General features: G+C 44.4%; 1 protein-coding gene across 1 annotated transcript in view; it reads right to left on the bottom strand.

Annotated features, from left to right (window-relative positions):
- The window catches only part of LOC137310536 (piezo-type mechanosensitive ion channel component 2), a 624,232-nt gene that overhangs the window by 123,795 nt on the left and 475,389 nt on the right, over window positions 1-25,048 (bottom strand). The window contains exons 18-23 of the mRNA XM_067978307.1: window positions 22,331-22,372; window positions 15,773-15,805; window positions 15,259-15,407; window positions 11,533-11,696; window positions 5,212-5,388; window positions 2,325-2,453 (exon numbers count right to left, since the gene is read on the bottom strand). Coding sequence (XP_067834408.1) covers window positions 2,325-2,453; window positions 5,212-5,388; window positions 11,533-11,696; window positions 15,259-15,407; window positions 15,773-15,805; window positions 22,331-22,372 — 694 coding nt within the window. The remainder of the gene's footprint in view (window positions 1-2,324; window positions 2,454-5,211; window positions 5,389-11,532; window positions 11,697-15,258; window positions 15,408-15,772; window positions 15,806-22,330; window positions 22,373-25,048) is intronic.

The following is a 25,048-nucleotide window of genomic DNA, read 5'->3' as shown; positions in this document are numbered from 1 at the left end:
CTGACTGAGTTTGTCGATGGTGCACTTTCTTCAGGCACAATTCAGAGGAAAGATTCCACTCTAGCGCTCTAAAGCTTATAGCAGCTCTTCCGTTAAATATCTGAGTGTATTTAGAGCTTTGTTCCAACAATGAACCCTTGGGCAGGTAATCACCCTTTTCCTCCCAATGCTCTCTTTTATAATTGTTTGAGTCTTGTACCCAATCACCTGCAGTTTGTGGAGATATCTTAAAGCAGAGCCATGATCACTGCTGGCTTTTGGGGTCTAGTCGGTCCCACTATGGCCAGAAGCATGACTTTTAATGACTGCACTAAGTCACTGAAAATCCTGCAGCGAATTTGATCGATCATGTCGTGTATTCTCAAATTTCTTGCGATATTGTTAGAGGAAGGGTCTACTTTTTCAACCCCCTATCAAACAGTCTCTGGATGTCTCAGAAGGAGAAATCCCCATTGAAATTGGTCTTGACAGGGATCATGCACGTACTGGTAGAGTGAGTTCCCAGTGCTCATAACGGGAGCTGAGAATACGAAGCCAAATTTGCTTAGAAATTATTTCTTTGATTATAGTTGGTATATTTACATTTGTTTTATCCTGTGCTTTCACTGTTCCTAAAGGAGTATGTAGTCTATTCTTAATTTAGAGTCACTTAATTAAGATTACCTAATAGCCACGAACATGGATGTAATACAGGAAGACATTCAATGCTTTGACACGAGTGGTCAAGGTGAGTGAGATCAACTATCAAGTGGCATTTCCTACCAACTGCACCACTAGCTGCATCCACTGCTCCGCACACTACACCCCCATCACCCAAATACAAACAAACTCTTTCAATCAGAACTCAACTCTTCCAATCAGATGCTTCCTCTCACCCTCACACATTACCACTGTTGCAAGCCACCCACCTACAATTCACAGGTCACACACACTAGCAGCTATTCAACCATGACAGGCACATCACCCAGACACATGCCCCACTTTCTTGCAGGAGAAGGTGGCGCATATCAGGAGGCAGTAAGTGGCAGTGGCTTTTAGCCCCATTAACTTGTTCCGCCATTCAATGAGATCATGGTGGACCTGTGACCTACCTCCATATAACCATCTTAGCCCCATATCCCTTAATACCCTTGGTTCACAGAAATCTATCAATCTCAGATTTAGCTGCCATTCGTAGAAGAGCGTTCCAAACTTCTCCCATCCTTTGCGTGTAGCGGCAATTCCTAACTTCACTCCTGCACGTCCTGGCTCTAAATGTTAGGCAACGTCCCTGCATCCTAGTTTTCTCAAGTATAGGAGACCTCCAAAAACAGTTACAAATATATCGGCAGCCAGAAGCAATAATCCAGCCACGAACCTGTAAATCCTGCATGGTCCCTTTAAATAGCGCTGGCGGGGGGGTCCTCTAAGACACGTTCAGATGGTCGCGTTTAAGACTGTACGTTGAGTTGAGCGTTAAGTCCCAAAATGGTGTCTATCACTTTAAATCAGCTTTGCACACTGATTGTATCCATTTTCTCCTTATTTTACATGCTGCCGGCGTTCAGTATTTGCGCATGCGCTAATACTTATACCAAGATGGCGCCCGGTGCACATCACGCTGGAAACGTGCGTGCGCAGCCAAGACATCACCTTGGATGTTCGGGAGGCCGTGTAGCACCGAAACAACAGGCACTACACGGCCCAATTTCTCACTCCTACTTTCTTAATTCAATTTACTGGATAATTACATTTTTTTTAAGTCAAAAAACAACTTTGGATTATTAAAAGTAGATTTTAGTCCAAAACGTGCCCAGGACTGAATAGACCAGAGAGTTCTCTCAGTGCTAAATACCAAGGGATGTAAATGGTTACTTGACACTGGTCTGTGTAAGTGTATCGATTTCTTGGGCTTACTATGCTTGTCTGTCTTGTACATAACATGAGAACATGATGTAACCATTCCTCACAGGCGTCTTTTGTGAGCCTCAGTCAAATGTGGCAAGTTACGGTTTGATGAAAAACATTTTATGCAAAAATCATCATTTTCAGTGATCACTAATAGATTTGCATTATCTATAGTGTTTAAAGCCTTTAGCAGATGTTGATGCATACATTTTGTCTCAATAATAGAGGCATTACATTTTTTTAGTGCAGGCAATGTACTGCGTAGATCAATGCTGAAGGATTTACATATGATCACAGTCCAACTGGGACACAATTTCTATACTGATTTTAAATTCAAATTCATGCCATAGCCCCTTGTGTGCTAATGCTCTTGTTTGCTTGAATAAATGTCAGAATATAAAGCAATTTTAGTAAGAAAATCTGCAGTAAATTCATACCTTAAGATATACCAGAAGGGAAGAACATTTTCTTAGGCCAATCCAGTTTGCTGGGTCGACTGAGCTGGAGTAAAGCACTGACATGTTCAATCTCTTAATGTTCTCTATACTTGTCTCATTGAGTTGTGGCTGAGGAATTAAATGTTCAAATATGTTACTTGGAGTATTAAAGAAATGAATAATTAGTATTACAAAATGCATCTTATTTTCACTTATTTTCCCTTTGATTTGTACTGCAAGCTGTAAGTTTGTATTCAATTTAGCAACTAATAATAACTGGCAACACAAGACAATTCTATTACAAAACCCAAAAAGGAGACTAGTACTAAACAAAATATTAAAAAACTCAATATTGCAGAAAACACAAAAATATATATTTCTAAATTTTATAGCCAAAAGAATAGAAAGATAAAGTGACAGCTTCAAGAACCTCTGCACTCTGGTATTATGCAATGTATTTTCCAAAAGTACTTTCAATATCTTAGCTAACAAAGAAACTATCTTTCAATATACCAAGTAACACAGCAAAAACTATTTGGGGAAAACTGACTTGTTCTTAATAAGTGGGACTGAGTAGATAACTGATTGATTTCAGTCAGTCAAGGTTACATCTCTAGCCTGGAGCCCCAAGGTGGGCCCTTCAATTGCCATTATTATGGCTGGTATGCCTCTTCTCACTGCACCTATCAGCCACCAAGGATCTGTTAGGCCTTTGGGAGCCTGGGGATGTGGGAACTCACAGCATGTGCTGAAAGGGCTGAGGAATTTTGGCTTCAAAATATTTAGAGAATTAAATTAACCCAAGTAATGTTCAACTGATCCACTGAGCATTAAATTAACCCGAGTAATGTTCAACCGATCCACTGAGCATTAAATTAACCCAAGTTATGTTCAACCGATCCACTGAGCATTAGATTAACCCAAGTTATGTTCACCGATCCACTGAGCATTAAATTAACCCAAGTTATGTTCAACCGATCCACTGAGCATTAAATTAACCCAATTTATGTTCACCGATCCACTGAGCATTAAATTAACCCAAGTTATGTTCAACCGATCCACTGAGCATTAAATTAACCCAATTTATGTTCACCGATCCACTGAGCATTAAATTAACCTAAGTTATGTTCAACCGATCCACTGAGCATTAAATTAACCCAGGTTATGTTCACCGATCCACTGAGCATTAAATTAACCCAAGTTATGTTCACCGATCCACTGAGCATTTTGGAGCCAGTTTGACTCCATGCAATGTCAAGTCCAAGTGTGTGAAACAAACTTGAAAGACTTGAAATGCTGCAACTATTTCCACTGCAACAGAGAAGATTAATAGGAGATTTAATAGAGGTTTTTTAAATTATAAAGTTTATGATGGAATAAATAAGGTCATCAATTTAATATTTTAACTAAGAAAGGAGAGAGGTCATGAGACATTTATAGAGAGTTGTTAGAACATGGCATGTTTCGCCAAAGACAGTAGTTGAGACAGAGTCCACAGCATCTTTTAAGGGAACAGTAGATAAACATTTAAAGCAGAGGAAGATATAGGAATATGGGGATAGAAAAGGGTAGTGAGATTAGTTTTTGATTGCTCTAGCAAAGCGTTGGCACAAACATGAAAGGCCAAATGGCCTCCTTCTGTGCTATGAGCTTCTATGGTTCTAACTCCTATGGGGATCTCAAACTGCTTTCAAGGGAGTCATATTGGGTCCTGGCTCCAGATTTATACTGCAACCTCACTTAACATCGCAGTATAAACACACCTAACACTTCACCTCTTTCCCTCAAATAACATGTGGACCCACTGTTGACTTCTTTTTATTGTCTTCTTGAGGATGAAATTCCTCTAATTAAGCTGTAACACTAGCAGCATTTCAGTGATGTAAAGTTTCAAGCCAGTAGCGTGACCATTTGAATGACATGGTCTTTCACTGTTAATGCAGCGCACTGCCTGCACCACAACTGTACTCAATGCACAGCTTGCATTTAAAAACAAATGATGGTGCACTGCCATTCAAAATTCTAACTGAAAAACTGTCGAGGAACTGAATGGCACAGTAGATTAAACACTGGCCTTTGGGAAGTGGGTTCAAATTCAAGTTTCATCAGTCTACTAACTGTGAAGACTGTTTCATCAGTTTACTATGTGAAATGAGTTTGGCAGTTTCAATCCAGCTCCTAGTGGGCATGGGGCTACTTCAAAAGCTGCTCCTAAATCAGCACTAAATGGAAAAAAATTCCATGCTGGTTCAATACGGGATGTTATTCTGAGGCTGCCCATTGTTAGGGCAGAATGGAGGAAGCTTCACTCTGCATCAGGCTGTGCTATACCTAACATGTTTACTGTCGACACTGGGTGCCTGAAACAGAGAATGATCCATTCCCAGCACTTATCTCCATGGCCTTGATGAGTACAAAAAAGAAAAAATGCTGACAATCTGCCAGTTTTTAATAATGACTGGAATTCTCACTAACTCTTTGTGCCTTCTTGAGGCTTACTACACTATGCCTCATCTCTGATTTGAAGGGTGGGTGACCTGTTCTCAGGATTCCACCAATGCCATGCTGTATGGCATGTGAAAACCAGCCAGAGGATTATCATCATGTGGGAAGCCACTTCTCAGAACTCCAATATCCCACCTTTATTGTTACCATCTCTGAAAGACAGTAGCAATCATTCTTTACCATGTATCTTTTTTAAGGATGCTGCTTTCAAGGTCCCATTTAGAACAAAATAAGTGAAAGAGATGTAGGTGAAACATCAGGTCATTGATCAGGGCCTCATTTGATATAATGTTTTATATTCATAAAATCATATTCCTGTTAAGTAGTCAGCAATTGAAATTATAGGGGCACAAATGGGAAAAAGTTTAAATGATATACTCACAATTGTACAGTTAGAAGAGTACTTTGAAGGCTCAACAGTATTTAACTGGTATAACATTTTGCACACAATGATTATGCAGGTCATGACCGTGCAGATACTTGATGCCAATGGACGAAACTTTACATATGGCAGACCAAAGGCCCATGAGATTAAGAAAACATAATTCAGCAGGGAAACCTGTAGAAGAAGTATACTTATATCAGCCGTGCACATTGTAATGATGCAGATCAAACACTGGGATACATATAGAAGCAAGTCAATTTGAGGTCCTTATACGAGGAGAATCTACAATTCCATTCTCCCAACAGGGAAGCTGAGCATGCAGGAAGTGTGGACTGGAGACATGGATATTTAGCTCCAACTCTGCTGCCAACACAGTTCCTCATTGGGAGCACAGGACCACAAAATCGCCTCTGTAGACTGAAGATAAATTTCTACTGTGGAATGATAGCACGTGTCTTTCAATAATAGTTAAAAAGTTCATTCTATCATTTGTAGAAAGTATTCTGCAGCATTTTACACCACAAAAGCCGTCTCATATAAAACATCATATCTAACAGTTAAGTAGCTGGGCAAACAATTGTAATTGATAGCTTACTAAATAAACAAGCCCCGTGTGTTGTTTGTCAAATCATAGAAGTGAGTTAGAAATCCTGGCTATCAAATAGAATATTAAAAACAGATGCTCATATATACAGCATCAAAAAAAGAAAAAAAATGTAGATGCCAGAAGACTGATGTTAAAACAAAATAATGGTGAAATATAGAGCAGGTTGGTCAGTATTTGAAAAAGAAATATAAATTAATGCTTTGTCTGCTATCTGTAGTACTTATCTGCTATTTTTACTTTACACATATGCACAAACACATCCAGTGCTCCTCAATCTAAAAAGCTGCCATTGGGAGCCATGCACAAAGAATATACATCAAAGACAGTGTATTACTGTAAGGAATCTTACAACACCAGGTTATGACTCACCTGACGAAGGAGAAAGCCTCCGGGAGCTTGTGATTTTCAAATGAAACTGTTGGACTATAACCTGGTGTTGTAAGATTCCTTACATTTGTCCACCCCAGTCCATCACCGGCATCTCCACATCAAGTGTATTACTGGAGCAGGCTCGAGGGGCCGTATGGCCTACTCCTGCTCCTATTTCTTATGTTCTTACACATGGTTTCTTGATTAGACTGGGAAACCTCTAGCAGAAGTCACAGTGCATTGGAGTGAGATACATTGAGCAAACTCATTGTGGGGGGTCTTGTATCCTTATCAGACACAGTAATAGCCTAGCCTACGTAGAGGGTCCAAGATCACATTTATTCTCATAAAATACCTAGATGACTAATGTGTGTTTTTTTTGCAAAATCTCAGATGCAGAAGATTGACAATGTTGCTTCACAGATGTCACCAGGATATAAAAATCCATCAAAACCCAGGCTGGTACAAGCACTCTGAATCAGCCTCCCTTCAATTCCTTCCCCATAGCCCAGTAAGACTTGGATTGGCAAATTCCACTGTAGCATTCACTGCATTAAAAATTAAGCACATGTTGATAAAGAGCACAATAGAAATGGAAGGGTTCAGTATCCTTGGCTTGTAAAGTACCTTCTCTATTTAGTAATTTCTGAAATGCGTAAAGGAACAGGAATAGTTTCTCAAACATATTTCTGTTTTTCTGTGTGTGGTTTATCCACCACAGTAATTCTCAAAGGTAATTCTGAAAAGAATTTGTTTCTTTGCAAATGCTGTTAGTATGGCTGTATAAAATGGGCAGGAAAATCCATGATCTCGGTATAATTACAAACCTTCCATGGTCAGGAGGAGGTTGACTAATTTACCTGCCAGTGGCAGGCGCCTGGGCCCACAAGACAATAGGCTTGTCAGCAAAATTGAAGCCCATGGAATAAAAGGGGCAGTGGCAGCATGGATACAAAATTGGCTAAGTGACAGGAAACAGAGAGTAGTGGTGAACAGTTGTTTTTTGGACTGGAGGGAGGTGTACAGTGGTTTTCCCCAGGGGTCAGTACTAGGACCATTGCTTTCCTTGATATACATGGATGACTTGGACTTGGGTGCACAGGGCACAATTTCAAAATTTGCAAATGACACAAAACTCGAAGTGTAGTAAACAGTGAGGAGGATAGTGATAGACTTCAAGAGGACAATATAGACAGGCTGGTGGAATGGGCGGAAAAGTGGCAGATGAAATTTAACGCAGAGAAGTGCGAAGTGATACATTTTGGTGGGAAGAACGAGGAGAGGCAATATAAACTAAAGGGTACAATTCTAAAGGGGTTGCAGGAACAGAGAGACCTGAAGGTATATGTGCACAAATCGTTGAAGATGGCAGGGCAGGTTGAGAAAGCGGTTAAAAAAGCATACGGGATCCTGGGCTTTATAAATAGAGGCATATTGTACAAAAGCAAGGAAGTTATGATGAACTTTTATAAGACACTGGCTTGGCCACAACTGGAGTATCGTGTCCAATTCTGGGCACCATGCTTTAGGAAGGATGTGAAGGCCTAAGAAAGGGTGCAGAAAAGATTTACTAGAATAGTTCCAGGGATGAGGGACTTCGATTACATGAATAGACTGGAGAAGCTGGGGTTGTTCTCCTTACAGCAGAGAAGGTTGAGAGGAGATTTGATAGAGGTGTTCAAAATCATGAGGGGTCTACACAGAATAGATAGAGAGAAACTGTTCCCATTGGTGGTAGGGTCAAGAACCAGAAGACACAGATTTAAGGTGATTGGCAAAAGAACCAGGGGCGACATGAGGAAAAACTTTTTTATGCAGCGAATAGTTATGATCTGGAATGCACTGCCTGAGGGGGTGGTGGAAGCAGATTCAATCATGCCTTTCAAGAGGGAATTGGATAAATACTTGAAGGGAAAAAATTTGCAGGGCTGCAGGGAAAGGGTGTGGGAGTGGGACTAGCTGGATTTTTCTTGCACAGAGCTGGCACAGGCTCAACGGGCCAAATGGCCTCCTTCTGTGCTGTAACCACTCTATGATTCTAAGATTCTATTCTATTTGGGGTGCTCGCCTACTGAGAGGCAAAAAAATCCTGCTGAAGAATGCCCGAAATGAATAATTTGTTTACCCCCCCTTACATAGGGCTACTGCTTTTAAATTTTTAACAAATCTGCCCTTTTTCATTGGAGGTCCAGCCATCAATCCCAGCCTGGACCCCCAGGAGGAATCATACAGCACAGAAGGATGTAATTCGGCCCATCGTGCTTGTGCCGGCTCTTTGGAAGAGCTATCCAATTAGTTCCATTCCCCTGCTCTTTCCTCATGGTCCTGCAAATTTTTCCTTTTCAAGTATATATCCAATTCCATTTTGAAAGTTATTATTGAATCATAGAACCATAGAGAAAGTTACGGCACAGAAGGAGGCCCATTGTGTCCGTGCCAGTCGAAAAGAGCTATCCAGCTTAATTCCACTTTCCAGCACTTGGTCCGTAGCCCTGTGGGTTGTGGCACTTCAAGTCCACATTCATGTACTTTTTAAATGAGTTGAGGGTTTCTGCCTCTACCACCCTCTCAGGCAGTGAGATCCAGACCCCCACCACCCTCAGGGTGAAAACATTTCTCCTCAGCTCCTCTCTAATCCTTCTACCAATTACTTTAAATCTATGCCCCCTGGTCACTGACCCCTCTGCTGAGGGAAATAGGTCCTCTCTATCCAATCTACTTAGGCCCTTCATAATATTATACACCTCAATTAAATCTTCTCTCAGCCTCCTTTGTTCCAAAGAAAACAACCCCAGCCTATTCAATCTTTTCTCATAGCTAAAATTCTCCAGTCCTGGCAACATCCTCGTAAATCTCCCCTGTACCCTCTCTAGTGCAATCACATCTTTCCTGTAGTGTGGTGACCAGAACTGTACGCAGTACTCAAGCTGTGGCCTAACTAGAGTTTTGTACAGTTCAAGCATAATCTCCCCTGCTCTTATATTCTATGATGTGGAGATGCCTCGGCTAATCTGCTTCTGAATCTGCTTCCACCACCCTTTCAAGCAGTGCATTCCAGATTGTAACAACTTGTTGTGTAAAAAAAATTCTCCTCATCTCCCCCATGGTTATTTTGCCAATTATCTTAAATCTGCGTCGTCTGGTTACCAGCCCTCCTGCCAGTGTCTTCCTATCTACTCTCTCAAAACCCGTCATAATTTTGAACTATTAAATCTAGATAGTCGTCCCAATTGCAGGCTGTCAGGGCATTTTGCCTGGTGTGACCAGGAATACCTCTGCCAATGCTATCCTGGTTCCCGCTGAAGGCTCTGCAGGAACTCCTGACATACGGAATTCCCACCTTGGGATCCCATCTCCTCCTATGCCAATGGCTTTATTTGGGGCAGCAAAGGCTCCACCCCCAACAGGTCATGCTGTTAAGTTCAACAAAAGGATGTTACCATACAAGCAGGTCCCGGCATCGTTTCTAGCCCTTCTGGCAGACTTCCACCAAAGTTACGGCGGGAATATGCTGGAAGGGCTGCAGATTTTTGCAGCCAATGTATTTAACATATTTCTAATTTTATATGTACCTTAATAAGTGTGTGTAGATTAGGGAGCCACATCTGACTGAACCTCAAATTTGGATTCACCTGAAATTTGGCATGTTGTCAAATGGAGCCAAATCAGAACCTTTGGGCTCAATTCTAACTTCAAAGTCCGGGTGCGTTGGGGGCGGGGCAAAGAAAATTGGAGAAATCCGGAGCGGGCAGGATTCCCGGCTCCAACCCGCTGAAGAACGCACACCTCCCAGAGTCATCTGGGTGCGCGCACCGTTCCTGAACCCGGAAGTCCCGCCGGCAATTAAAGCTGGCGGGACGATATTTAAACAAGCAAATGTACCTGAAGGTAGTTTATTTTTTGCCTTTTGGGCAGGTAATACGATTTTGAATTTACCTGGGCGGCTTTCTCATGGCTTCCGATTCACGGGGATCGGTGAAAAATAGACTAAATAAATTAAATAAAATTTAATTTCACATTGTAAAAAAAATGAATAAACATACCTTCCAAAGATGTCACCTGCACCCCTCTGCTCCAATGTCCGATGTCTCTCCCCCACTTCTGATGTCCGATGTCTCTCTCCCCACTTCCAACGTCCGCTGTCTCTCCCCTCCCTTCCGATGTCCGATGTCTCTCCCCCGCTCCTCAATCTTTGATTCCCGTCCCCCCTCCCAACTCTCTCTTGCAATGGCCGATGAGGTCTCTCTCTCTCTCTCTCTTTCTCCCCCCTCCACCACCCACCACCCTGGGATTTGCAGCTTCTATCGGCAGCCAGCCTGTCAATCAGGCTGGTTGCCGGGGGCGAAACCTGGAGGAGGCTTTAATTGGCCTCATTAGGGTTGTGAGATCACAACCCACCTACTTGCCTTCCGGGTTTGGCGCCCATAAATCATACACCCACCCCCTCACCCTGCTGCCATCCCGCCGCCCTTTTAGAATTGAGACTTTTGTACGTTTGGTGCAGATTTAACTCAGATCAGTCGAAACAGGTTCTTATCTGCCTTATTTGATGTTATATTTGACAGAAGTGCAATGTCATTTAGTGTTGAATGCAGGCTGAAAATTAAACTTAAGTAGAGAATAATCAGACTCCTCCTGGTACATTTATGGAATGTTATGCCACAGGGAGTAGTAGAGAAGGGGGAGGGATTTTCAACTGCCAACCACTATTTCTCACCGTTGAAAAGACCCAGAATTTTGTTTGTGGAGAATTTTTGTGGGGCCAGGAGGAGCATGACCTGCCAGCAAGCTAGGTATCGGAGTCAGCCGATTTTCGCCCCCACCCCCACAATCGTCGAGCTGCAGTGGGGTGCCTGTTTGGCAACCGCAGCCCACCAGCTGCCATTCAAACGAGGCCAAATGCTAAACATAATTCTGGCTTCCTGAAGCCAGCTTTGGTTGGGTGGCATGGCCGCTCTGCTGACTTTGTGCCCGTTTCAGGAGAAACTAAATTTCTACCCCAGAGACTATTGTAATCATTTGAAGCAGCAGAGAAAGGTACAGGGCTTTAGGGAGGGCGTGGGACAGTGAGGTTAATTTTGGATTGCTCTAGCAAAGAGCCAGCACAGATAAGATGGGCCAAATGGTCTCCTTTTGTGTTGTAAACTTCTATGGTGCTATGTATAAATAAAATTGCTGTTGCACTAATTTAGAGTATTTTGCTGCAGAGTGGAAAGAAGTCAACTGAAAGCTGATTTTGCATATCACATAAATGTCTTGAAAATTATTAGGCTCTTGGGTGACACACGGATATAAGAGCCACACGGGCATTGTGAAAATAGTCATGCTGCTCTTACACTGACCTCTTTCAATGTAATCCAAATGATGTAAAAGGATATAATTTTGATTATGTGTAGCTCCAAGATCCACCAAGCCAAAACTTGCAGTTTGTGGAAAACCTCCAGAAATTTCAGGAACAGCACTGTTAGTCGGTCGATTACCAGGTGCCATTTATTTGTCTTATCCTCTAAACGGAAGGAAAAAAGAAAACTATTTCATTAAGTACATGTACAGCATAGTTCTAAAGCAGCAGCAGCCGTGCAACAATTAGGGCTTCAACTCATACCACAGATTACTGGACCGTGAGTTTCCAATCATGGACATCTGGAGAAAGTCCAGTCACGACACTTCCCAAAAGAAAGGGAGGAACAATTGGAGGGTGAGCCATTCTGAATAATTGTTAAAGAGACTGAAGCCGAAGAGCCTCCCTCTATATTTATCTGGGGAATAGTGCATGGCAAAGGGACATAGGAACAGAAGTAGGCTAATTAGCCCCTCAAGCCTGTTCCACCATTCAATGAGATCATGTCTGATTTGGGACCTAACTCTGTATATCCACCTCAGCCCCATATCTTAATAACTTTGGTTAACATAAATCTATCAATCTCAGATTTAAAATTAACAATTGAGCTTGCGTCGTTTATAGAAGAGAGTTCCAAACTTCTACCACCCTTTGCGTATAAAAATGTTTCCTAACTTCACTCGTGTAAGTCCTGGCACCAATTTTTAGGCTATGTTCCCTAGTCCTAGACTCCCCAACCCCAACTAAAACCAAAGGTATTAAAATATGGGGCTAAGGTTGATATATAGAGTTAGGTCCCAGAGGTGTCAATACATTACTGCGCGCATTCTATAGGCCACCAACTAGTGGGAAGGAGGTAGAGGAGCAAATTTGCAGGGAAATTTCAGAGAGCTGCAAAAGCCATAGCGTAGTGATAATGGGGGGCTTCAACTACCCTAATATAGATTGGGATAGTAATAATATAAGTGGCAAAGAGGGGGAGGAATTTTTGAAGCGTGTTCAGGAGAACTTTCAGAACTGCCATTGCTGGACTTGGTTCTGGGGAATGAGGTGGGCCAAGTGGAGCACATGCCAGTGGGGGAACATTTAGGGAACAGTGATCATAGTATCACAAGGTTTAGAGTAGCTATGGAAAAAGACCTGGGCCACTCTAAAGTAAAAATAATCAATTGGAGGAGGGCCAATTTCAGTGGGATGAGAACTGATCTGGGCTGGATAAATTGGAATCAAAGATTGGCAGGCAAAACTGTAACTGAACAATGGGCGGCCTTTAAGGAGGAGATGGTTCAAATACAGTCTAGGTGCATTCCCAAGAGGGAGAAAGGTAGGACAATTAAAGCCAGAGCTCCCTGGATGACAAAAGAGACAGAGAATAAGATGGAGCAGAAAAAAGGGGCATATGACAGATGTCCGGTTGATAACACAAGTGAGAACCAGGCTGAATATAGAAAGTTCAGAGGGGAAGTGAAAAAGGAAATAAGAGAGGCAAAGAGAGAGTATGAGAATAGACTGGCAGCAAACATATAAAGGGAATCTTCTATAGGCACTTCTATAAACGGTAAATGGATAGTAAAAGATGTATTTGAGATACTGGATGGGCTAATGATTGATAAAGAGGAGGTACTAGAAAGGCTAGCTGTACTTAAAGTAGATAAGTCACCCGGTCCGGATGGGATGCATCCTAGGTTGCTGAGGAAAGTAAGGGTGGAAATTGCGGAGGTACTGGCCATAATCCTCCAATCCTCCTTAGATACGGGGGTGGTGCCAGAGGACTGGAGAATTGCAAATGTTACACCCTTGTTCAAAAAAGGATGTAAGGATAAACCCAGCAACTACAGGCCAGTCAGTTTAACCTCGGTGGTGGGGAAACTTTTAGAAATGATAATCCGGGACAGAATTAACAGTCACTTGGACAAGTGTGGATTGATTAGGGAAAGCCAGCATGGATTTGTTAAAGGCAAATCGCATTTAACTAACTTGATAGAGTTTTTTGATGAGGTAACAGAGATGGTCGACGAGGGCAATGCAGTTGATGTGGTGTATATGGACTTTCAAAAGGCGTTTGATAAAGTGCCACATAATAGGCTTGTCATCAAGATTGAAGCCCATGAAATAAAGGGGGCAGTAGCAGCATGGATACAGAATTGGCTTAGTAACAGGAAGCAGAGAGTAGTGGTGAACGGTTGTTTTTCATACTGGAGGGAGGTGTACAGTGGTGGTCCCCATGGATCCATACTGGGACCACTGCTTTTCTTGATATATATTAATGACATGGACTTGGGTGGACAGGGCACAATTTCAAAAATTTGCAGATGACACAAAACTTGGAAGTGTAGTGAACAGTGAGGAGGATAGTGATAGACTTCAAGAGGATATAGACAGGCTGGTGAAATGGGCGGACACGTGGCAGATGAAATTTAACGCAGAGAAGTGCGAAGTGATACATTTCAGTAGGAAGAACGAGGAGAGCCAATATAAACTAGAGGGCATAATTCTAAAAGAGGTACAGGAACAGGGAGATCTGGGGGTATACGTGCACAAATCGTTGAAAATGGCAGGGAAGGTTGAGAAAGCGGTTAAAAAAAGCATACGGGATCATGGGCTTTATAAATAGATGTAAGGAGTCGCACAACACCAGGTTATAGTCCAACAGCTTTATTTGAAATCACAAGCTTTCGGAGCTTTGCTCCTTCGTTGGGTGAGTGGGCAAGAACATGGCAGGTGCAGTATAACGTGGATAAATGTGAGGTTATCCACTTTGGTTGTAAAAACAGAAAGGCAGATTATTATCTGAATGGTGATAGATTGGGAAAAGGGGAGGTGCAACGAGACCTGGGTGTCCTTGTACACCAGTCGCTGAAAGCGAGCATTCAGGTGCAGCAAGCAGTTAGGAAGACGAATGGTATGTTGGCGTTCATTGCAAGAGGATTTGAGTACAGGAACAGGGATGTCTTACTGCAGTTATACAGGGCCTTAGTGAGACCACATCTGGAGTATTGTGTGCAGTTTTGGTCTCCTTATCTGAGGAAGGATGTCCTTGCCATGGAGGGAGTGCAACAAAGGTTTACCAGACTGATTCCTGGGATGGCAGGACTGACGTATGAGGGGAGATTGGGTTGATAAGGCCTATATTCACTAGGGTTTAGAAGAATGAGAGGTGATCTCATCGAAACATATAAAATTCTAACAGGACTAGACAGACTAGATGAAGGGAGGATGTTCCCAATGGCTAGGGAGTCCAGAACCAGGGGTCACAGTCTCAGGATATGGGGTACGTCATTTAGAACCGAGATGAGGGAAATTTCTTCACTCAGAGGTGAACCTGTGGAATTCCACAGAAGGCAGTGGAGGCCAAGTCATTAGATGTATTCAAGAAGGAGATAGATATATTTCTTAATGCTAAAGGGATCAAGGGATATGGGGAAAAAGCAGGAACAGGGTACTGAGTTAGACTATCAGCCTTGATCATTTTGAATGGCGGAGCAGGCCCGAAGGGCTGAATGGCCTATTCTTGCTCCTATTTTCTATGTCCGCTATAATTTCCAATAAATTACGTAAGCTAGTTTTGCAGATTCAAAACCAACCAACCAATAATGTATCAGTACTTGGACTTATTTATAAACAGATACAACAGGAATAACTGCCTGGATTGCACCCCCAAGCTATTCTGAGACCAGAGAGTGCTTAAATATTTCAATAAGGAAGGTAACTTTGAAAAGCAAATTACCGGTGGCATCTTCGGCTTCTTCTTCTTCTTCTTCCTCCTCTTCTTCACCCTCTTCTGGCTTTTTATCTTCCATTCTTTCCTCTTTTTGAGCACTAGTGTTAAGGTTCATCATACCGATGTCTGGGAGACTTCCGTCCTGATTTACTAACCTGTTGGCAGGTACCAGACCAGTTAAGAAGACTTTAAATCAAAGGTTGTATCCCTATCAGGAATAGGTTTCAGACATTTCTCATCATAGAATGGCAAGCACTTTATGCTAAATTTGACATAAGTCTTTCCATTTGAGCATGTCAGCATGTTACAAGTTTTAGAATAACTGTTCGGCATATGAAGCAACTATCTTTACAAGTTAATATTAAAAGTGGTGCTTCAATTCATAGCCTGCAGTTTGTTGTTTTTATGATTCATGCTTAAACTTGACATTTTCCATGGGGAGAAAATTGTCAGAGTTTAAGTCAAGAGCATGAAATGACAACATATGAGAGCAAGCATTTCATGTCTTTAGAAGACTTACGCATTCTGGCGATTTGATATGTATTGCTTGATTCTGTACAGAGTAATTCACATAGGAAGAAAAAGAGGATGAGTACAGAGGTCTTACAAAAGAATATCAATTAAAAAAAGATTTTCATCAAGCCAGACAAAACTCTTCATTACTGCTGTTAACTGTTTCTCTCTGCAGTGTATTCTTTTGGCCCAACAGCAGTTTCTATGCTAAAGCAGCGTGCGTTCCTGGTTAGGATAATACATGCAACCTCTTCATTCATTGCTGACGTTTGCAAAACATCATCACGTTCAAATATTAATTGCCATTCCATATTTGAGATGGGTTTCAGACTGTGCTGTGTTCATTTTGTTTTAGGCGCACATTCAAAAGTTAACATTTTATTCTTTGTTTGCTTGCTTTGTTAGAGAGGAAAACTACAAAATACTGTACTCTCTAACAATTTGCAGTTGCATTGGAATATTTTACAAGGTGATGGAAGACACTTGCATGCTTTGGAAAATATAGGTCATGCACTTTCTCCACAAACTATACATGTTAGCACAGTAGATTAATAATATTCACAAGTAACAGTTTTTCTTAAGGATTTTCTTTAAGAATAAAAGTGTTTGTAGAGGTTCTGTGTGCGACACAGTGCATTGGTAATCAAGGAGGATATTTTCCTTTCGTCATTGATTTTAATGAATAAGTGGACATGAAGAAACAGGTGAGCAAGGCAAGTAGAAAGTGATAATAGATATTTCATCCATTATTACAGCTATTCTGGGTCTTTATTCTACCTTAAAATGAGTAAGAGAAAATTTACTAAAGATTCTGGTTAAGGATTGCCAGGCCTTTATTAATGGCCAGTCATGATAAAGTTGGAAGCACAGCAAGTCTTGAACTCACATTCAGAAGCAGTATTAGTTATGTGAAGGAAGGGCAAGGTTTCAAAGTAATCGCACAGCAGTTCCTTTTGAATTTCTCTGAGTTAGATTGCCAGCCAAGGGGTGTATTTGTCACCAAGTTTTCCCTTGTAACCTGTGCCCTTTTAAAAATCAGTGGTAGAGATTGTGATAGCTTTGGAGGATTCAGTGCAGAATGGAAGGACTCGTGGTATTGGAGGGTTATCTGATCTGATTCTGCGACAGAGAGGCTCAGATACACCGAAAAACACATCCCCTGTCACAAAAACTTGTATTGAGTTTTGCCAATTCCGTGTTAGCTTATTGTAGTCACAAGCATCGCAGTGCTTCTCAGTGTTAATTTGGGGATTTGGCAATAACAGATTAAGGAATGCCACTGTGCATAATGGAGGTAAGTTTAATCAGACTAAAGAAAGACTTATCACTTCAATCCTAGCAAAATTGCAGGTTAGCACTCAGTAAAACTGAGATTGCCTCCTGTAAAACCCTATTATTATGATCTGAAAAGAACAGCTTTTGAGGCCAACTTTATTTTCTCTGGAGAAATCAACACACAGATAAACTGCTTGCCTTTGCTGATAATATTAGGAAACTGAGACTTGCTTCTCGTGTAAGCTTTATGGGTAAATCAGCAATTTTGCCATTTTCATGGAGTCAATACACACACATATTATGCACTCCATTGCAGATTACCAATTGTTTTGACAGTTATACCATTAAGTGGCTAATAGGAGAAGTGTGTAATTTAAATGTATGCTATAATTGGCTGGTTTTCTGTTGTCTCCAAGAATGAAACTGGGTTTCGGGTAATTACAGGAATTGAGGTCGAAGGTCAGCCATTATCTTATCGAATGGTGGAGCAGGCTCGAGGGGCCGTATGGCCTATTCCTGCTCCTAATTCTTGTGTTCTTATGTTACCTGCAGGAAAATCTGCATGCCATCCATTTTTGCCTGATAATGCCTCTGTGAAGCACCCTGAGACATTTTTCTACATTAAAGGTGCTAAATAGATGCGAGGAGCTCAATTTTCAAGCTGAAGTGCGGGTGCGTTGGGGGGATCTCCGAAAATCAGGGAAATCCCGAGAGGGTGAGGAAGCCGGCTCCAAGCCGCCGACGTCCGGGTTCCCCACAGACGCAAATTAAAGCCGGCAGGATGATAGTTTAGACAGTTTAAGTATTTGAAGTAGTTAATTTCATGGTGATTGAGGCAGGGGACCGATTTTCATTCAGCCTCAGTGCGTTTCCCGTTCTGTGGGAAAAACTCCATGTTTTAGGAGGTGTGTTTCAGCCAGTTGGGACTGAAATGCTTGATTGACAGATTGGGATAAAAGGTGAGTTATTGCAGCAGGGCACTCTGTTCTTTCAGACAAACTTTTGGTTGGGAGATCTTTGTGTTTACACTGAAAATTCTTAGTTTCCACTCCGAATTGTTCTGTTGACACATATTTGCCAACTTTTCGGAACCCCCCTCAAACTGACACCATCAGGATGGGGGGCGCCATGGCTGCATTTACCACTACATCCGAGGACGAGGAACATCACCATCCTCGCCAGGCACGGCGTGCACTTCCGCCACTTGCAGCTCCACAACACAGTGCTGCGCCACAGGGACCTGCACAAGAGCACAGAGGGGAGCAACAGAGGGAGCGTCGTCGCAGGAGGCACTACCCTTGTCAGAGGGTCTACAGACCAAGGCTCAGCTTCCTGGACCTCTCTGAGGAGCAGTGTGTACGGAGGCTGAGAGCGAGTCGCCAGGCGGTCGCAGACATCTGCAGCCTCCTTCATGCCGAGCTGCTCCCGGTTGGGCCGAGCGGCATCTCATTACCCGTCACTGTCAAAGTGACCACTGCCCTCAACTTCTTCGCCTCCGGATCATTCCAGGGGGTCACCGGGGACATTGCTGGGGTCTGTCAGTTGTCTGCACACAAGTGCATGGGGCAGGTCACCAACAGCTTGTTTTGCAGGGCCTTGCAATACGACAACTTCCCCGTGGATGATCTCAGCCAAACGGAGAGGGCAGTGGGATTCCACTCTGTGGCTGGCTTCCCACGGGTACATCAATATAGCAATCAGAGCACCTCCACACGAGTCAGAATTGTTCATCAACAGGAAGGGGTATCACTCCATTAACACTCAGCTCGTTTGTGACCACTGCAGAAGATTTCTTTACGTGTGTGCCAGATTCCCTGGCAGCTGCCACGATTTCTTCATTTTGAGGGAATCCAACATCCCGGGCCTCTTCCATACACCGAACACCCTTAAGGGCTGGCTCCCCGGGGACAACTGCACACGTGGCTCATGACACCTCTGAGGAACCCCATCACCGAGCAACAGCATCGATACAACAACAGCCACATCGCCACCAGGTCTACATTTGAGCATGCTATAGGGCTGCTCAAGATGCGATTTCGGTGCCTTGATCGTTCTGGGGGCGCGCTTTAATATGTACCAGACAGAGTGGGACACATTACAGTAGCGTGTTGTGTCCTGCACAACAGAGAAGGGTGCCACTTGAGGAGGCCCCATCCACATCTGCCATCCACATTGAGGAGGAGGAGGACGACGAACCCATGGGCACAGCAGCGGCTCACCTGGCTGCTCATGAGGCCAGGGAGTCACTGATATGACAGTCTGTCAGATACCCTTGTGCATACCTTTCATGATCACAAATCCTTAGCCTTCCTCTCCCTACCACTTCTACGTGGTGCATCTCCTGTGGCTGTAGCAAAGGTAGTGGCAGGTTGCTCATGTTCATGCCCTGACTGATTAGATGCTTTGGGCCTATGCCCTCTGGGTTTTGGTGCCCGTGAGGGCCCCTCCAAAGACTGCTCCACCTGTACCTGTGCAGGGGCAGACTTGGCCACCTGGAGAGGAGGCAGCATTGCGGGTACTGGTAGAGAGGGGGACAACGGGTGAGACGTGGGAGCGCTTTGAGTGATGTCCCCACTTCCACGTCCCCTTTAGTCATCATCCCTCTTCTGGGCCAGGCCCACATCGCTCCTACCACCGTGCTGGAGAACAGTTTGGAAGACATGTGTGATGCCTTGTAAAGCCACTTCTAATGTATGTGCCTGCCTGTTTAAGGCGGTAGAATGTTGTTCACCCTGAGTCCGAACAACCGTTGTCAGGGCCTGAATGGACTCATTTGCGAGCAGTGCTTGAAGCTCAACGGAGGCTAGCCTTCTCTCCGTAGCAGACATTCCTGCAATTACCTGTGCCGCCATTCCACTAATGCAGGAGTTGGACTCCTTCATCCTCTGCGCTATTGTGGAGAGTGTGCGTGGCATCTATTCAAGTACCTCACAAACGTGCTGCTGTCCCTCGATCATTCTCCTTTTAAAGGATGGCCCCCGGGGTTCAGCATCTGCGTCCAGCTGAGCAGAGATTGGAGAGGAGTGCACCCACCGACACGGTCTCTCCACAGCTGCCCCTGCCACCAGTATCTGCTCGTGCACACATGTGTGGTGACTTACCAGATGCCAACCCAACTAACTGACTACTATGACCAACGAAGTGTGAGTATCTGCGCTGGTGGATGGCTCGCTATGATGTGACGGTGCACCCTCAGAGGCCTGGAGCTCCTCTGAGGAATCGCCCTAACCGTCACTGTGGTCATTGAAAGGCCTGTAAGGGAACAGAGGGCAATATTAAGAATCATCACAGATGTGTCGTGTTACGATGAGCACACTGAGGTGTTCAACATGCCAAGCATTGTTCACATCAATTCATGTTGTGTGTGATGAATGTTAAAGTTGTGTCACCGGATGTTTGTGGGGTGCCAGTCTCGGCATCCCCGACAGACAGGCACTCGAGGGTGCGGCTAATCTCCAGGGCCTCCTGTTCCTCCTCTGTGAGGACCACTATTTGTGGAGGCCCCCCTCCAGTCCTCGCCCTCTCGCGTGCATTTTGAGGTCTCTTCTCCTAGAAGGGGAGAAAGTACAGATGTGTGAGTGAGTGATGGTGAAGTGGCCAACCAATGAATGCATTGCTTTGGGTGAGGCTGACCGTGAAAGAGGTGCATCAGAAGGTGAGTGTGAGACAGAGACATCACATTGGATGAGAATTGGGGTGAGTGGCAGTGGTGGGGTCACAAATGGGGAGGTGATGAAGTGCTCAGGAAGTGAAGGTAAGTTGAGGATGAGCCTTAAGTGGGTGTGAGGAGTGATGTGATGGAGTAGTCTTGGCAGAGCAGAATGAGTTGGGGGGTGGGGGCAGTGATGTGGAACATGGAATGCAGGAGAATCAGTAAGTGTACTCACTTTTGCTGACCTAGTTAGATAATTGAAATGCTTCCTGCACTGGACCCAGGTGCGGGAGATGGTGGTGACCTCCTCTGCCACCTCGAGCCTGGCCTTCTTGGTGGCAGAGGCAGGCCACTTCCTTCTGTCCGCAGGGTAAAACACTTCCCTCCTCCTCCTCCTCCTCACCCCGGTCAGTAGCTGCTAAAGTGAGGTATCATTAAATCTTGGAGCAGCCTTGCCCCTCTGCTGCTCCATTGTGCCTTTTTGGCCTTTGGTGCAGCAAAAGCCTTTGGAGCAATGGCCCTTTAAATAGAGCCGCTCCAGCTGACAGCCTGTCATGCGGGTGCGCAGACCACCCACTGCGCAGCTTTCGGATGGCAAACCCAGAAGCCACATAAAGGGCCACCAATTAACTCGCGGTCGCATGGGAAACGGAACCGCGTGCCCATTGACCCCACCGCCAACCCACCACCATTTGAAAATGGAGCCCAAGGTCTTGTTGCCATCAGAATTGTCACTTGTTTATTCTTTAAAATATTGTATTTGAAAATGAATGATCTTTATATTAGAATATAAATATAATGTTAACTTCGTGATGTAAATGCAAACAATAAGACAATACAGAAAAAACTGTGCTGTTAAAACACGACTATTTTTTCACTTCAGTGATGTATAGGAATTAGGGTATTCTATCTCGGCACGATGTTAAATCTGGAAATGCAACAATGGTGTTTTTTGATAATAATAACTGTTGAAGTGGAACAGAGCCTTACTTTCAGTGCAAACTGTTCTCTCTTCACCTCCCATCAAAACAAAACCTCCCATCTGTTAGTAGAAGTCCAAAATTACCTCACTGCACTGTGGCATTGAGGAGACTCAGTGAGAAAAAATTCCTGAGATACGCTCAACTCACGTTAGCCCCTGGTTCAATTATAGAAGCCCTGAAACTCTGTGGGTTTCTAACGGTCTCCCACCGAATTGTAACCGGAGAGCGGGAGAATCCCCATGGAATTTCAGGGATTTTGACATTCTCTGTCTTTGTTTGCCAATCTGGTAGTGCCATTTGTTTTGAAACTCAGTACAAGTTAACAGTGACCATTTATAGGACTAGACAATTCAGTCAGATAAAGTCTAAATTTAAAGAGGTTTTGTTATACAGTAAATACAAACCGTAAAATCTAGAAGTCAATAAAATAAAACTTTTGTTAGAAAAAATAATATTGAAATTACTGTTAAAATATTACACATATCCTATGATCTCTAAATTCAGGATGCAATTAATAATATTGTGCAATTTATCGGGATTCTGGTGCAAAAGCAATTCCAAAATAAGGGTGTGAATTGCATGCTATAATTTATGGCAGATAAAAAAAAATGCAATGACCTCTGTGATTACTAATGGAAAGCACGACAGTACCCACCTATTTACTAACAGATAAACACGCCCATTAACTTTGGCATGGCTGGAATATGGAGTAATGGGATGCACATAAATGGACAAGGAGAGAAGGGAGAAAGAAGACACAGAGGTAACAAGAAAACATTAAGAACTGTGACAACATTTAGCCAACACAGCACAACACACACAGTTAAATGGTTAGTAAAGTTACCACAGAAGCAATGGAAAATGATGAATATTAGCAAAGGTAAGGCAGGGTATAACACACTTGTCCCAAAAAGACTTAACTCTTACTTTTCACCTTGTTACAACAAATATATCAGCTGTACCCATCTGTGAATAATCTTTTGGCTTTGGATGGTGATTATCAACATTTCCAATGATTACTCATTGGCGGTGTTGCACCTCACATGCATGGGTGGAGCCCACAGAAGGTCACCTGCTCAACCTTTTTGCTAAGGAATGTTGTGTCGTGTGAAGGGATGATGAAAGGAACGTGAAAAATAGGGACGCCAAAATAAATTTTGATTCACCAAGTGATTGGGAAAAAAGTACTTAATATTTATCATGCTGACGCTGAGCTACACTGGAAAATTAAAAATGTTAAAATTACACCGAAGAAAGAGGAAAACCAATAGTGCACCTGGCCTAACGAGGGATCCACATGCTGCAACAGTGGGGTCAATTTTAACCCCATCCACCTCGTGAAACTGAGCAGGTGGGCAGTTAAATACGAGTAGGTTATTTACCCGCTGAGATCCTGATCCTTTTGCACCATTTCCCATTTTAACCTGCAGGCCTCTACAAGTAGATGAGACTCCCGCCTAAAGCAGGCAGAGGCCTCAGGAAAATAACAAATCAGGGTACCATTGGCCCCTATATTTACAGGGAGGCTGGGAGGGACCGGCCCGGGGGCGGGGGGGGGGGGGGAGGTGTGGCAGCTGGGAAACCCAGAAGTGCAGGTTTCCCGGACTTCATTTAAACTTTTTGACTCCGTTTCCCGGGTGGCAGCCAGCCAGACGGGAAGGCTTATGGCACCGGGCCTCAGCCAGGGAGCGGGCAAGAGGGAGGGAGGGAGGGAGGGAGGGAGAGATTGTGGGTTGGCGGCGGGAGAGGACATTGCGGGCCGTGAGTACATCGGGTGGAGGGCCAGAGAGGACATCGCGGGCCAGGGGGAGAGGAAATTGTGGGCCGGTGGGAGATCGGGTGGGGAGGGGCCGGGGGGAGATCGGGCGGTGGTGCTGGAGAGGAGATGGTGGGCCAGGGGGAGATTTGGAGATGGGGGGTCAATGTGCGGGAGAGGAGATGGTGGGCCGGGGGGGAGCGGGAGATTGGGGTCGGTGTGCTGGAAAGGAGATTATGGGCCGGGGGGAGATGTGGGGGGTGGGGTTCGGTGTGTTGGAGAGGAGATTATGGGCCGGGGGAGATGGGGGGGTGGGGTTCGGTGTGTTGGAGAGGAGATTATGGGCCGGGGGGAGATGGGGGGGTGGGGTTCGGTGTGTTGGAGAGGAGATTATGGGCCGGGGGGAGATGGGGGGGTGGGGGTTGGTGTGCTGGAGAGGAGATCGTGAGCCGGGGGAGATGGGGGGGTGGGGGTTGGTGTGCTGGAGAGGAGATCGTGAGCCAGGGGGAGATGGGGGGGTTTGAAGAGGAGATCATGGTCTGATAGATCGTGGTGGGGGGTCTGATCCCGGGTTTGGGGGTTCGATCGCGGGTTGGGCAGGTCGTTGCGGGGGGGGGGGGGGGGGGGGGGAGGAAGCAGGTTTGCTCGGGGTGTCAGGGGAAGCACTCTGGCTCCTCCTGGCCCACAGGCAGTGCTGGAAAAGCACTTAACTGCTGGATCCGGCCGTTCCCGCCTCCCTTCAAGCTGCCGGGTTTCCCAGCTGCTACTGTCCACCTCTGGAAGACAGATTAGTCGCCGGCTCCCCCAACCCACCTGCGTTAAAACCAGATGTGGGCGCATTGGAAGTGGGTTGGGGTCGGGTTTCCCTTTTTTGAATTTTTAAACCCCCCGCTCCTCTCCCACCCATCGAGAGGGGTGAAAACACCCCCCCTCAAGGATCCCGATTGCATTTTAACCGGGCCCTGCCCCTCCGGACCCCATAAGGAAAATCATGGCCTTCCTTGCCCCAAACTCCCTCCATTTCCTCCCACAAGACCCTCCCAGCCATCGAGCCTTCTCTCTGTGCCGTCCAAAGTTGCTCTCCCGCCCACCGGCCAGCTACCGATTTCTGCCCGTTTCAGGCGGGCAGCTGATCAGTGGCATGTAGTTGAGGCCCAGGAGTTAAAAACTCCAGGCCTCGAAATTAGGCCAGCAAGTGCGTTTCCCATTCACCCCACCCCTCCGCCTGCCCGAGACCTGCTCAGGGGCTAAAATCGATCCCAATGTCTCAAACAAAGTACAAGTTTACTTTAAGTGGGGCGCTGAACCATGTGAAACAGAATAATGTTAAATACACCACAAAATACTGCTAAGCAGGAAGTCTTCTAAAACATTAATTAACTATAGGCTAGCTCAGTTTAACTTTATAATTCACAGCAGCCAAAAGAATAATAACATTAAGTGTAATTGATGCACAGTTATATTATTATTGTAATATCACAGATCACAATCGTGCCATAAGCAAAATGAACAATGATGTTTTCGGCATTATTAAAGCTTTTTATACATTTATAGATTCCCATATATGAATTTTGGAAACGGGAAAGGAGACTTCGTACTCAAACTAACCAATTCCTT

This window comes from Heptranchias perlo, chromosome 3 (assembly GCF_035084215.1).
Source record: "Heptranchias perlo isolate sHepPer1 chromosome 3, sHepPer1.hap1, whole genome shotgun sequence".
NCBI lineage: Eukaryota > Metazoa > Chordata > Chondrichthyes > Hexanchiformes > Hexanchidae > Heptranchias > Heptranchias perlo.
The sequence above is the reverse complement of the archived record's forward strand: the minus strand, read 5'-3'. Positions and strand labels throughout refer to the sequence as shown.